Source organism: Cyanistes caeruleus, chromosome 19 (assembly GCF_971803275.1).
Source record: "Cyanistes caeruleus chromosome 19, bCyaCae1.hap1.1, whole genome shotgun sequence".
In the NCBI taxonomy this organism is placed as follows: Eukaryota; Metazoa; Chordata; class Aves; order Passeriformes; family Paridae; genus Cyanistes; species Cyanistes caeruleus.
In genome coordinates, this window is record NC_141719.1 from 10425637 (window position 1) to 10439770 (window position 14134).

General features: G+C 63.6%; 2 protein-coding genes across 4 annotated transcripts in view; one reads left to right on the forward strand and one right to left on the reverse strand.

Moving 5' to 3' along the window:
* The window catches only part of SLC39A11 (solute carrier family 39 member 11), a 64801-nt gene extending 63584 nt beyond the window's left edge, over positions 1–1217 (reverse strand). For 2 of the 3 annotated variants that reach the window (XR_015278075.1, XM_086857602.1), the window contains exon 1: positions 416–1217. The gene's annotated coding sequence lies outside the window, so the exon portion shown is untranslated. Of the gene's footprint in view, positions 1–279 lie in introns of all 3 variants that reach the window. The other variant, XM_086857603.1, reaches the window with a different exon arrangement.
* Positions 1218–6483: 5266 nt separating this feature from the next.
* Positions 6484–8366, forward strand: SSTR2 (somatostatin receptor 2). The gene is made up of 2 exons (XM_086857604.1): positions 6484–6651; positions 7108–8366. Exon 2 carries the CDS (start codon positions 7169–7171, stop codon positions 8282–8284), a length of 1116 nt encoding a protein of 371 aa, XP_086713730.1. The 5' UTR covers positions 6484–6651; positions 7108–7168; the 3' UTR covers positions 8285–8366.
* Positions 8367–14134: the final 5768 nt, after the last annotated feature.

Consider the following 14134-nt stretch of genomic DNA (forward strand, 5'->3'; position numbering starts at 1 on the left):
CCCTCACCTGAGGCCGCCGGACCCCCGAACCCCCCGAGCCCGACCCCCAGGGCCAGCCCCAGGACCCCCGGACCCCCCAATCCTGAACCCCTGGCCTGTCCTAGGAGCCCTGAACATCCCAAACCTGGATCCCCGGAGCTCCTGACATATCCCAGGAGCCCTGAACATCCCAAACCCGGATCCCCGGAGCCCCTAACCCATCCCAGGACCCCCATACCCCCCAAACGTGTCCCCCCCAAGATGCCCTGGCCGGTTCCACGACCCCCGGCACCCGCAAACCTGGAGCTCGGGAGCGGTGCCCCCTCACAGCTGGAGGCCGTGGCCCGTGCTAGAACAGTCCCAGTCCCAGTCCCAGTCCCAGTCCCAGTCCCAGTCCCAGTCCCAGTCCCAGTCCCAGTCCCAGTTCCCCCCGTACCGCAGCCCCGGGCCGGTCCCGCCGCCACTTCCGGGTGCGCACACGTGTCTGCGGGCTGGCCCCGCCCCCTGCGGCGCTCAGCCAATGGGAGCGCGGCGGGGGCGGGCTGCCCGCGGCTCTGCGGTTGGCGTTGGCGCGCGGGCCACAAAGCGAGGCGGGCGGGCGGCGCGGGCGGGCGCTGTCACTGTCACTGTCACCGTCACTGTCCCCTCCTGTGCCGCGCCAGAAGGAGCAGGGGGTGGCAGAAGGACACGTCTTTATGAGTTTATGTGACACAGCCTTTGATCGGCCCCCGGTGCCCCAGCTAGGAGAGGTCAGGGCCGCTTGGAACCTCCCTCATTTATTATTTAATCAGCCTGGCGCTGTAATTGCGGTGGCGCTCATTAGCTGCCAGGGCCAGATGCAGGTGACAGCTGGGAGGGACACGGGGACAGACACACCGAGCTCACCCCGGGGACCCCCGGCCGGCGGTGCTGGCAGGGCTGGGGACAGCGGGGGACACGGCTGGGCTGGCCCTGGGGACACGGCTGGGCTGGCCCTGGGGACACGGCAGGGCTGGCCCTGGTGACACGGCAGGGCTGGCCCTGGTGACACGGCTGGGCTGGCCCTGGTGACACGGCAGGCAGCGATGGCCCTGCCTGGGGACGTGTGGGTGGCGTTGGGGACAGCCACGGTGATGCAGTAGCGTCAGCAAAATCAACTCCCACTTCCCGTCCCCAGTGTCACTTCTGTGTGCAGGGACACCTCAGTGTCACAGCTGTGTCTGTCCTGGTGTCACAGCCCTGTCCCCTCAGTGTCACAGCTGTGTCTGTCCTGGTGTCACAGCCCTGTCCCCGCAGCGTCACAGCTCTGTCCCCGCAGTGTCACAGCCCTGTCCCCGCAGTGTCACAGCTGTGTCTGTCCTGGTGTCACAGCCCTGTCCCCGCAGTGTCACAGCTGTGTCTGTCCCCTCAGTGTCACAGCCCTGTCCCCGCAGTGTCACAGCTCTGTCCCTGCAGTCACAGCTCTGTCCCTGCAGTGTCACAGCCCTGTCCCCTCAGTGTCACAGCTGTGTCTGTCCTGGTGTCACAGCCCTGTCCCTGCAGTGTCACAGCTCTGTCCCCGCAGTGTCACAGCCCTGTTTCCGCAGTGTCACAGCCCTGTCCCCTCAGTGTCACAGCCCTGTCCCTGCAGTGTCACAGCCCTGTCCCCGCAGTGTCACCGCCCTGTCCCCGCAGTGTCACAGCCCTGCCCCCGGAGTGTCACAGCCCTGTCCCCGCAGTGTCACCGCCCTGTCCCCGGAGTGTCACAGCTCTGTCCCCGCAGTGTCACCGCCCTGTCCCCGCAGTGTCACAGCTGTGTCCCCTCAGTGTCACAGCTCTGTCCCTGCAGTGTCACAGCCCTGTCCCCTCAGTGTCACAGCTCTGTCCCTGCAGTGTCACAGCCCTGTCCCCGCAGTGTCACCGCCCTGTCCCCGCAGTGTCACAGCTGTGTCTGTCCCCGCAGTGTCACAGCCCTGTCCCCGCAGTGTCACCGCCCTGTCCCCGCAGTGTCACAGCCCTGTCCCTGCAGTGTCACAGCTGTGTCTGTCCCTGCAGTGTCACAGCTCTGTCCCCGCAGTGTCACAGCCCTGTCCCTGCAGTGTCACAGCTCTGTCCCCGCAGTGTCACCGCCCTGTCCCCGCAGTGTCACAGCCCTGTCCCCGCAGTGTCACAGCCCTGCACAGCAGCGCTGGCAGCTCCCCCCCGGGCCCTGTTCCAGCAGGGAAGGAGGAGACCCAGAGCCCCAAAAACTCTCTCTAAACACCAAAAGTGACACAAAGCCGGTGCCACCTCCCATGGAGGTGACCGAGACCTTACAAGGGGCAGCTCCAGGGACCCAAATCCTTTGGGATTCTTTTCCACAAAACTGTCACAAATGAGAGGCACATCCCGCGCAGGGCTGCAGATGTCCCTGGGAGCAGGCGGAGTGTCCCTGCAGTGTCCCCTCCGTGCAGGCTGGGCTCACGGCCGGGCTCTTTCCCAACCCGGATCCATCTGGAGCCAGCCTGGACGGCGAGACGGGCAATGAGGACATCAAGGATGTCCCCAAGGACAGGGCAGAGGCAGGGCCAGCCGGGGTGACGGCCCCATGCCGCGGGCTGAGGTCACCTGTTTGTCACAGGGCACGAAGGGACGCTCTCATCCCTGTCCCCTGCCCTCGGGGGGGACCCGAGGGACCCTCCTGGAGGCTGGGGGAGCTCCGGCAGCTGCTCCGAGCGGAGCGGATCAGAGCGTGCTGTCACCAGCAGCGACATTTCCAGCTGGAACAAAGCCCGGCTGCCACAGCCAGCCTGCTCAGCCCCGATTTAATGCGCAGGAGCCTCCAAGGAGCCGGGCACAGCGGGGACGAGCGCAGGCAGCAGCCGGGATCTCGGGCCGAGGCTGCCAGAGGCTCATTAGTGCCCGGGATATGATTCACAGCGAACGCGAGCTGCCCCGGCCCCTCCAGAGATCAATAAACCAATTAGAGAGGCAAATAACGGCGGGGAGAGAGGGGGAGGAAGGGAGAGGAGGGAGGAACAGCCCGTGGGGAGGTCTGGAAGGAGCAGGAGCTGGAGCGGGGTGTGGAGGGGAGACCCCCGAGGGTGCGGAGAGCGCTGGATTGAGGGGTGGGGATGCTGCCCTGGATCCCTGGGTCTGGATCCTGCCCTGGATCCCTGGTCCTGGATCCTGCCCTGGATCCCTGGGTCTGGATGCTGCCCTGGATCCCTGGTCCTGGATCCTGCCCTGGATCCCGGGATGTGGATGCTGCCCTGGATCCCGGGATGTGGATCCTGCCCTGGATCCCGGGATGGGGATCCTGCCCTGGATCCCTGGGTTTGGATCCTGCCCTGGATCCCTGGGTTTGGATCCTGCCCTGGATCCCGAGATGTGGATCCTGCCCTGAATCCCGAGATGTGGATCCTGCCCTGAATCCCTGGGTCTGGATGCTGCCCTGGATCCCTGGGTGTGGATCCTGCCCTGGATCCCGGGATGTGGATGCTGCCCTGGATCCCGAGATGGGAATCCTGCCCTGGATCCCTGGGTCTGGATGCTGCCCTGGATCCCTGGGTCTGGATCCTGCCCTGGATCCCGAGATGGGGATCCTGCCCTGGATCCCGAGATGGGAATCCTGCCCTGGATCCCTGGGTGTGGATCCTGCCCTGGATCCCGGGATGTGGATGCTGCCCTGGATCCCTGGGTCTGGATGCTGCCCTGGATCCCTGGGTCTGGATCCTGCCCTGGATCCCAGGATGTGGATGCTGCCCTGGATCCCAGGATGTGGATGCTGCCCTGGATCCCGGGATGTGGATCCTGCCCTGGATCCCGGCAGCTCTGGATGCTGCTGCGGGCGCAGGTGAAGGCGCGGGCGCCTCTCCCTCGCCATCCATCAGCGCTGCAGACGCTCCCGATTAGATCTGGCAGCCACCAGCCGGGTCCTGCAGCGCCTCGGGGTGCGGGGACATGGCCCAGACTGTTTGTCTGGCTAATTAGCAGAAAGCGAAGCCTCCCCCCAGCCCGGGCATCCCTGAAACGCGGCCAGGCCGCCTCCAGGCAGGAACCAGCAGAGCCACCGGGGCTGGAGCTGGGAAGGGAACAGGCAGGGAAAGGGCAGCGCCAGCCCAAGTGTCCCCGGGGCAGAATCACCGCGGTCACCCCTGCCTGTGCTGGCCTTGTCCCCACGGCCACCGGGTCCCTCTGAGGGCAGATCCTCAAGGATCCTCGGGCTGGCTGCACGCAGGAGCAAATCCTCCCCCTCCTGCCAGCCGGGGAGCAGCAGCTGCACCCCCTCACAGCCCAGCCCAGCCCAGCCCAGCACAGCACAGCACAGCACAGCCCAGCACAGCCTCCCTCATTCCTGCAAAGCGCCGGAGATCTCCCGCCTGCAGCCCACGGATCCAGGAGAAAGGCCAGCTCACCCAACCCCTCCGTTGGCATCCCAGCCCCAGCTCCTTACAACACTCATTTCCAGGACAGGGGTCGACGGCGCCGTTTTCCACAGGGACTCCCAGGAACGGCTGGGAATGGAAATGGCAGAAAACTTGGAAGGGCTTTTAAAGCCTCTCTGTGGTCACGTAACCCCCGTGCTCCTCTCCCAGGGGTTATTTCGGCTGTGTGGGAAGGGGCTGGGTGTTCCTCCTCTCCCCAGCCCTGCCAGTAAATTGCTTTTCAGCGCAGTGGATGCTTCCCAGGCAAAAGGACAAAGAAGAGTTTATCTGCCAGCACCAAACCAGCTGCTGGTACAGCGTCCCTCCGAACCAGGGACCACCCAGGGACGCAGAGCAGACTCTGCACTAGGCTTTAATTCAACCCCAAAACCAGGCAGAATGAGGAAAAAAAAAAAAGGAAAAGAATCCCTTCAAAAGGCTCAAGGATGGCTTCCTGACTCAGCCAGCTGCTGCTGCCCTCCTCCTGGATGGAGATCAGCTCCTCAATACCCACCGGGCCGTTGTTTCATTAATTTTACGGGGTTTTTAATGAAGATCAGATCTGGGTTCAGCCAGGCTGAACTGGCTGGATTCCCCCAGCTCCCTGGCCCCGGCTTCCCGATGAGGTGGAAGTGAAAGGCAGGGAGAGGCTGGAGCCCTGATGCTCCACAGGCAGCTCCAGCCAGCTGGAAGCACCCTGGGATCTCTCCCGTGCTCGCCCTGCCTCGCTGCTCCAGCCCTCTGGATCCCCTCAGGCCGGGAGAGGCTCCTGCCAGCCCGGCCTGGGCTGCTCTCGGTGCCAGGGCTTGGTGACCGAGGATCCCAAGGCGGGGACGTGGCAGCGTCCCCCGTTCCAAGGGGAAACTCGGGGAGGCAGCGCTGGGAGTGCACAGCGCTCCTGGCCGCAGGAACCAGCCAGGAGGGGATGAAACAGCTCCGGAAAGGTCACAAGGCACCAAACCCCTCTCCTGGGCTGTTCTCCCTCCTCCCCTGCACGGGGGGCCGGTGCCAGGGATTTCCCTTCCTCGGGACAGCCCAGCGGAGATCCGACCCTCACTCCCGAGCATCTCCTTCACCCCCTCCCTCCATTCCCGGGACATTAATTCCCACATCAGCTTCAGCAGAAGCAGCCTTTTCCTGCCTCCTAAAGATTAATGAGGCTGATAACGACTCTGCCGCTGCTCCAGGACCTGATGTCTTTAGATCCGCCTTGGGAAGTGGATGGCGAAGTGAAAACGAGAAGCTCCAGCCGCACTCGGCGGCGTCAGCGCGGGGCTCTTTGTTCACAGTCACTCTTAATTTCCTGCTCTCTATTGTCTCCTGGACAAGGGATGGAAAGAGGGGCAGGAATGGAGATAATTTAATTGCTCTCAAGATCCCAAACAAACCAGAGCAGAGGTTATCTGCCCCAAACCTCTCCTTTTTGGTCTTTCCCCTGCAGGGAGAGGCTGTGGCAGGAGCCACCTGTACTGCACGAGTCCCCAAAGACACCAAATATTTCGGCATCACCTTCCAGCCTCTCCCAGATGGGAGGACCAGCAAGGACCTGCCCTGGTTTGGCTGGGGAGGCGAGATGCAAACTCCTGGGGCCGAGGCATTTCCAGCGCTCCCTGGAGACTTTGGGGCTCTCAGAAGCCTCTTGGGTCACCCTCCTGCGGGGTCACAGCGTGGCCATCACGCTGCCACCTCCCTGCCCATCTCCTGCTGGCTCTGGAGAAGCCACGGCTGCACCCAAAACGCTGCCGGACAGCGGGGTGGGCAGGGCTGGGGGCAGAGCGGGCATTTAAGGGTGGGACAGCAGCGGGGTCGGTGTGCAGAGCGGGCAGGGTGGGCACTGCAGGGTGGGCAGAGCAGGGTGGGCAGAGCGGGCAGGGTGTGCAGAGCAGGGTGTGCAGAGCAGGGTGGGCACTGCAGGGTGGGCAGTGAGGGAAGGTGGGCAGAGCAGGGTGGGCACTGCAGGGTGGGCACTGCAGGGTGGGCAGTGAGGGAAGGTGGGCAGAGCAGGGTGGGCAGAGCAGGGTGGGCAGTGAGGGAAGGTGGGCACTGCAGGGTGGGCAGCTCCGGGCGCTGCGGGCTGTCCCCGCCCCGGCCCCGCAGAGCCGCCCCGTGCGGGGCGGGGCGCAGCCGGTGCGCTGGTCCAGCGGCGGAGCCGCGCCGGGAGCGGGTGCGCGGAGCCGTGCGGAGCCGTGCGGAGCCGTGCGGAGCGGAACCCAGCGGAGCCCAGCGGAGAACCGGCGCTGCCGGAGCCTCCCCGGTGCCCGCCGGGCCGGGCCGGGCCGGGCCGGGCTGGGCCGGGCGGCGGGAGCAGGTGAGCGGCGGGGCAGCACCGCCCGCTGCCCTCTGCAGCGGAGACACGGAGCCGGGGATGGGGGGCTCCGCGCAGCGAGTTCGTCGCCCACCGGAGCCGCCCGGGCTCGGTGTGCCGGTGCCGGGGGGGAGGGAAGGGGCTGCACCCGCCCAGCGGCAGAGAGAGGAGGAGGTTTTTTTTTTCGCTCGGTGCTCCCGGGCATCAGTCGCACCCACCGGGACGCACGGATTGGATTTGCGGAGTCGCAAAGGCTCCGGGATCGGCAGAGCCAGGAGGAGCTGTGGTGCGTTCGGGCAGGCTGCTCCAGGAGGGGACGTGGGGAGCTGGGGTGGGAACACCCCTTGCAGGGAGCCTCTCTCCCGCTGAGCTTGGCAGCAGGATGGACACATCCTCCCCAGGAATCCCTTCATTTTTATTTACTCCCTGGATTTCTAGAATCTTCTCCTCTCTCCCCAGAGCCAGGGAAGATGACATCTCGGCTCCTCTGAGCCTGCAGTGCCCAGGGAGCAGCAGAACCATGGAGCTAGAGTTCGAGCTGCCCAATGCCACCGCCTTCTGGTTCTCCCCGGCGTCCCCCTTTGACAACTTCTCCCTGGAGGCGCCCACCAACACCTCCCAGAACGCCACGGGCCAGCACTTCGACCTGACCAGCAACGCCATCCTCACCTTCATCTACTTCGTGGTGTGCATCATCGGCCTGTGCGGCAACACGCTGGTCATCTACGTCATCCTCCGCTACGCCAAGATGAAAACCATCACCAACATCTACATCCTCAACCTGGCCATCGCAGACGAGCTCTTCATGCTCGGGCTGCCCTTCCTGGCCATGCAGGTGGCCCTGGTGCACTGGCCCTTCGGCAAAGCCCTCTGCAGGATCGTCATGACGGTGGATGGCATCAACCAGTTCACCAGTATCTTCTGCCTGACGGTTATGAGCGTTGACCGGTACCTGGCTGTCGTCCATCCCATCAAATCTGCCAAGTGGAGGCGGCCCAGGACAGCCAAAATGATCAACGTGGCCGTTTGGGGCGTCTCCCTGCTGGTGATCATGCCCATCATGATTTACGCTGGGGTGCAGCACAACCACGGCAGGAGTAGCTGCACCATCATCTGGCCGGGAGAGTCGGGCGCCTGGTACACGGGATTCATCATCTACGCCTTCATCCTGGGCTTCCTGGTGCCTCTCACCATTATCTGCCTTTGCTACCTGTTCATCATCATCAAAGTCAAGTCCTCGGGCATCAGGGTGGGCTCCTCCAAGAGGAAAAAGTCGGAGAAGAAAGTCACCAGGATGGTGTCCATCGTGGTCGCCGTCTTCATCTTCTGCTGGCTCCCCTTCTACATCTTCAACGTCTCCTCCGTGTCCGTCATGATCGTGCCCACGCCCGTCCTCAAGGGCATGTTCGACTTCGTGGTGGTCCTCAGCTACGCCAACAGCTGTGCCAACCCCATCCTCTACGCCTTCCTGTCCGACAACTTCAAGAAGAGCTTTCAGAACGTGCTGTGCCTGGTGAAGGTCAGCGGCATGGACGAGGCCGACCGCAGTGACAGCAAGCAGGACAAATCCCGGCTCAACGAGACCACGGAGACGCAGAGGACCCTGCTCAACGGTGACCTGCAGACGAGCATCTGAGGGGCCAGCGGGCTCCGGCCTGCCTGCGCCCCTCCGCTCCCCGCTGGCTCCCGGCTGCAGCACGGGGGTGGCACCGCGGGGTCAGGGCAGGAATGGCACCCGAGGGGACGGCTGGGAGCACCCGGTGGCCTCGGGGATCCTCTGCTGGCTCCTGTCTGAGTGCTGGGAAGGATACGGGTCAGGAGGAGCTGCCTCGCCAGGAAAACAAAGACGACTCAGGGCGGCGCGGCGCATTTGGACACCGAAGTGCCACCGTGGGCACGGCTGGGCCGGGGGGGCTCTGCCGGGTCCCCCGTGGCACCCTCGGGGCCGGCGGGTGGGCGCACCTGGACACTCAGGGGGACCACAGGAGGAGCCGCAGGTGTGTGACAACAGGGGACGCGCCGACCTGGTGGGAGCTCCCTGCCGAGGACACCGGGATTATTTGGGATTGCATTTTCCCTGGGATGTTCCTCGCTCCGCAGCCTCCCGGTGCTGTGTGACTGCCGCAGCCGCCCCGCCCGGAGGGGACACGCCAGCACGGAGGTGACATCCCCACGGGAGGCAGCTCTGCCCCCGCAGCAGCCCCTCTGACCTCAGCCCTGCCGTGTCCCGCTGCTGCAGAGCCCTTGCCCTGCTCCTGCAGCGGCGTCACCTGCCCGCAGATTTTCTCCTCGGATGGAGAATTTCCCCCTTTTTCCCTCCCCGCCGCCCCTCCCACCGCCCGCATCTCCCGGTCCCACGGTGCGCCGGCAGCCGGGACCGCTGCTCCGGGCACCCGCGGCACCAGCGCTCCGCTCCCTGCTGGCAAATCCTTGGAAGCGTTCGAGCAGCGGTGACTGGCTGGAGAAACCTGGCACGGGCACCTGGCGCTGCCAGCGGCTCCTGCGCCCGCCTGAGCTCGGGGTTTGTCCGGCCACGGCTGCGAGGATGGCTCGGGTGACTCCTCCCGGCTCCTTCCAGGCAAGTCAGGCCGGAGGCAGGGCCGGTGGAGAGGACGGGAACAGCAACGGGGGTGCCGGGGGCTCGGTGCCCACCCTTGTCCGAGCCGAAGGGAGCGGGCAGAGCAGAGCTCGGGCCTCCCAGCGGCTCGGTGTGAGGAAGGGCAGCAGGGATCCATCCCCCTGGATCCTGCACTGTGGGAGGGGTGGCAGGGCTGGCCCCACATCCGCTCTATTTGGCTTCCCAAGCCTGTTCCGAAGCGTTCGGCTCTGTCCCTGTCCCTGTCCCTGTCCCTGTCCCTGTCCCTGTCCCTGTCCCTGTCCCCTGTCCCTGTCCCTGTCCCTGTCCCTGTCCCCGTCCCTGTCCCTGTCCCTGTCCCTGTCCCTGTCCCTGTCCCTGTCCCTGTCCCTGTCCCTGTCCCTGTCCCTGGCTGCCCTCCCAGCTCAGCAGAACCCCGGGGCTGAGGGTCGGGGCTCCAGGGAGCTCCAAGGAAAGCCCAGGGGAGAGGGAGAAGTGCCGGTTTCCTGCCCGAGCACCCGAGCGGCCGGATCTGTTCACAGCCCCCGTTCCTGAGCTGAGCCGTGGGAACGCGGGGGGTTTCGGTGGAGAAAACAGCCGGGGCTCGGTCACCCTGCGCTGTCCCAGCCCACCCCGGTGTCACCAGCAGACACGGAGCCCTCACCTGGCAGCACAGCCAGTGTGGGAGGCGAGGCTGAGCTGCCACCTGCCCTGGGGTCCCTCCTGCTCAGCCACGCACCCCCAGGCGATGCTCCCTCAGCACCAGCTCTGGCAGAAGTTCTCCCATGGCTCTGCCCAGCTCCTGCAGCAAATCCCGGCCTGGGGCATCCCATCCTGCCAGCTCCCCAAAAAGGGCTGAGTGCCAGGCTGGGTACCTGCTCCTGGCTCTGTGGGACGCGGCTCAGGCATTTCCTGCAAGACAAAGCAGAGCCATGCCAGCGATTGTTTGCTTTTAACTCTTTCCTGCCCCTCCGAGGAGCGGTGACAGCGATCAGTGCTCGTGTGGCACCTCCCTGTGCCCTGGCTGGGCGCTGGGCACAGCCCTGGTGTGGCGAGTGAAGCTGAGCCCGGGCTCAGAGCTGATGCTGCTGATGCTGCAGGTCAGGCAGGGCACGGTGAAACGCTGCCTGGGGAGAGCCGGGAGCAGGGATGGGCTGGGATGAGGCTGGCACAGCCCAGGCTGGGAGCAGGGATGGGATGAGGCTGGCACAGCCCAGGCAGGGAGCAGGGCTGGGCTGGGATGAAGCTGGCACATCTCAGGATGGGAGCAGAGCTGGGATGAGGCTGGCAGAGCCCAGGATGGGAGCAGGGCTGGGATGAGGCTGGCACAGCCCAGGATGGGAGCAGAGCTGGGATGAGGCTGGCACAGCCCAGGATGGGAGCAGGGCTGAGCTGAGCCTGGCACAGCCCAGGATGGGAGCAGGGCTGAGCTGAGCCTGGCACAGCCCAGGATGGGAGCAGGGCTGAGCTGAGCCTGGCACAGCCCAGGATGGGAGCAGGGCTGAGCTGAGCCCGGCACAGCCCAGGATGGGAGCAGAGCTGAGCTGAGCCCGGCACAGCCCAGGATGGGAGCAGAGCTGAGCTGAGCCCGGCACAGCCCAGGATGGGAGCAGGGCTGAGCTGAGCCTGGCAGAGCCGCAGCGATGCGTCAGTGCAGCCGTGGGCACTCCGTGGAGGAGGTGTCTGCGTGGAGAGCGGTGGGGAGGGGGACGTGTGGAGCCCCCAGCAGTCACCTGCAGCCAGGCCAAAGCCAGATTTGCCGGTGGGGGACTCCATCCCAGCCTTGTCCGTGCAAGCCCTGCCACCAAAATCGCGATGGATGAGGGGGAGAACACCTGTTCCCAAGTGTATCCCCTGCAGGAGCCTCCAGCTAGGAACACCCTCCCTTTTGATGTGGAAATACAGAAATCCTGGGAATTCCCAGCCCTGGGAAGGACCCGTGCCCAGGTCAGCTTTGTCCTGGAAATGCCAGGGACACTTCTGGGTGCTCAGAGCTGTGATCTGTGTCCCTGCTTTGCACTGGGGGCTCTGCTGGGATGGGGATAATGGGGCTGCAGGTGAGGAATGAGCTGCCACCAACATCCCAAAGAGCCACCAGGGCAGGATGTGACAGGGCAGAGGCACGAGGCGGCTCCTGGGGGCTGCCAGGGCTCTCCTTGGCCACCTTCCCATCGAGGAAAAAGGGCAGGAAAGCAAAATGTGCTGCCTTGGAGTGCTGGGAGGGAGCTGCAACAGCGGCTGTAAAACCAGCAAAATAAAACCTTCTGCTGTTCATTGCTGACTAATAAACATCAGCACCGCTGCTGCTGCTGCCAGTAACGAAGTTTTCCTTCCCAGCCACTTGATTTTAGTGGGAACTTGACCTCGGATTGGATCTGCTCTGCAAAGCCTCGCAGGGCTGCTGGTGGCAGGATGAGAAATCTCTGCCGGTAATTGCAGAGCCAAGAGACTGAGCCTGCAAGTGCTTCACACACAGGCTGGCCCTGGGCAGCGGGGATTAGTGACAGCTCCTGCCTGCAGAGGCAGGAAGGGCGTTTATCCAAATCCGAGGTGATGGGAAGCATGGATCGGGGTGTGCCACAATCTCCCCGGGACGCCGGGAGCAGGGATCTGGGTCACTCCTGCACGAGCCTCCCAGCCCCAGCGTGGCCTCCCCAAAGCCTGTGGGAAGCAATTCCCCTTTTCCTCCTCACCACTGGTTCCCCCAGTGAGGCTGAGGGGTGGCCCCAGAGCTCCCCGATCCCACGGGATCTCTCCATGGAGACATCCCTGCTGTCCTTGTGTGCGGAGCCAGGGCTGTGCCTGGCCATCCCCCGGTGTCCCCCTGGGACCCAGCCTGGCTCCGGGCACTGTGGCCAGTGCCCCGCTGTGCTCCAGAGCCAAATCCTGCTCGGGTGGGCAGGAGAGGCTGGGGTTGGACTTGGAGCCTTCCCGGAGCGTCTCTGCAGCCGCTCGTGTCGGCTCCAGCGCTGCCCTGGACTGAAATGATCTCCTGAACTGCACTGCCGTGTCTCTGGGGGGCTTCCCCACCCTGCCAGATGTGAAGAGCCCTGTCTGCGTGGGAGGCTCCACGGAGAGGTCCCTTCCCTCCCAGAACTGGAGAGCCCCGATCCAGCCTTAGAGCCCTCGCTGTGAATGAGCCGATTCCAGACTGCTCAGGGAGAGTCTCCATCCCCTCCCTGCCCCTGCTCCAAGGGGGAATCACCAGCGAGGCACGAGCAAAGGACACAGCAATTCCCAAAGCGTCCTTCCTGCTGCCGGGTCTGGAATGGGACCTGGGTGCCTCTGACAACCGGCCTGGCACCTGCCTGTCCTGAGGGATTCCAGCTCAACTCCCTGCCTGCTCCAGGACCTGGACTGTGGAAAGGAAAGGAGAGCCAGACTGGGAGGATCCTCATCCAGCCGTGTCCTGACCAGGAGACACTAAGGGATGCAAAGCCTGGCCATTCCATCCATCCATCATCCATCCATCATCAATCATCCATCCATCATCCATCCATCCATCATCTATCATCCATCCATCCATCATCCATCCATCCATCATCTGTCCATCATCCATCCATCCATCATCCATCCATCATCCATCCATCCATCATCCATCCATCATCCATCCATCATCCATCCATCCATCATCCATCCATCCATCATCCATCCATCATCCATCATCCATCCATCCATCATCCATCCATCATCCATCCATCCATCATCCATCCATCATCCATCCATCATCCATCCATCCATCATCCATCCATCCATCATCCATCCATCATCCATCATCCATCCATCCATCATCCATCCATCATCCATCCATCCATCCATCCATCCATCCATCATCCATCCATCCATCATCCATCCATCCATCATCTATCATCCATCCATCCATCCATCCATCATCTATCATCCATCCATCATCCATCCATCCATCCATTTTCCATCCATCATCCATCCATCCATCCATCCATCCATCCATCCATCCATCATCCATCCATCCATCATCCATCCATCATCCATCCATCCATCCATCCATCCATCCATCCATCATCCATCCATCCATCATCCATCATCCATCCATCCATCCATCCATCAATCATCCATCCATCCATCCATCCATCCATCATCCATCCATCATCCATCCATCATCCATTATCCATCCATCATCCATCCATCATCCATTATCCATCCATCCACCCCACGCTGTGGCTGGCAGGAGGGACGGGATGGCTGATTGTAAATATGTGTAAATTGTATATAGGGTGTACCCAGAGGGGTTTTCCATTCACTGACACAGCCCCACAGGGGGCCCTTGGCTCCCCCTCACCCTCCCTGTGTGCCAGGGGTGTTGGTGGCACCGTGCCCGAGCTGGGAGGGACCATGGAGGCTGCTGCCGCTCTGCCAGGTGACTTCTGCAGGGCAAGGGAGGTGAAGTGAGGTCTGTCCACTCCCTGCAGAGATGCAGGGCCCCCAGCAGCACCGTGCATCCCCCGTGCCCGTAGCTCTGCTCTGGCAGTGGATTCCTCGTGACCAGGACGTGCCCAGGGCGTGTCCCTGCTCCCAGCCCTGTTTTCCTCCCCACAAATCGTTCCTGGGTGTGGGACTGAACCTTTCCACAGCAGCGAAGGTTCCCGACCTCCACGGCCTGTGCCACGGGGAGGGGGCTGTGGATGGGGAGGGAGGGAAATAAAAGAGTTTTCCTCCAGTTTCTGGTTGTTTGTGTGTGTTGGAGCTGGGGTGGGGAGCAGAGCCAGGCTTGGACACCTCCCTGGGAGAGCATCCCAGAATTGTTCAGGTTGGAAACCCCCTGAAGATCACCGAGTCCAACCTTGGCACTGCCAAGGCCGCCACTGACCGTGTCCCCAAGTGCCACATCCGCACAGCTTTAAATCCCTCCCTGGGCACTTTAAACCCCTGCCC

Coding starts and splice junctions, on each gene's coding strand:
- SSTR2 (XM_086857604.1), top strand. CDS start 7,169: ATGGAGCTAGAGTTCGAGCTGCCCAATGCCACCGCCTTCTGGTTCTCC.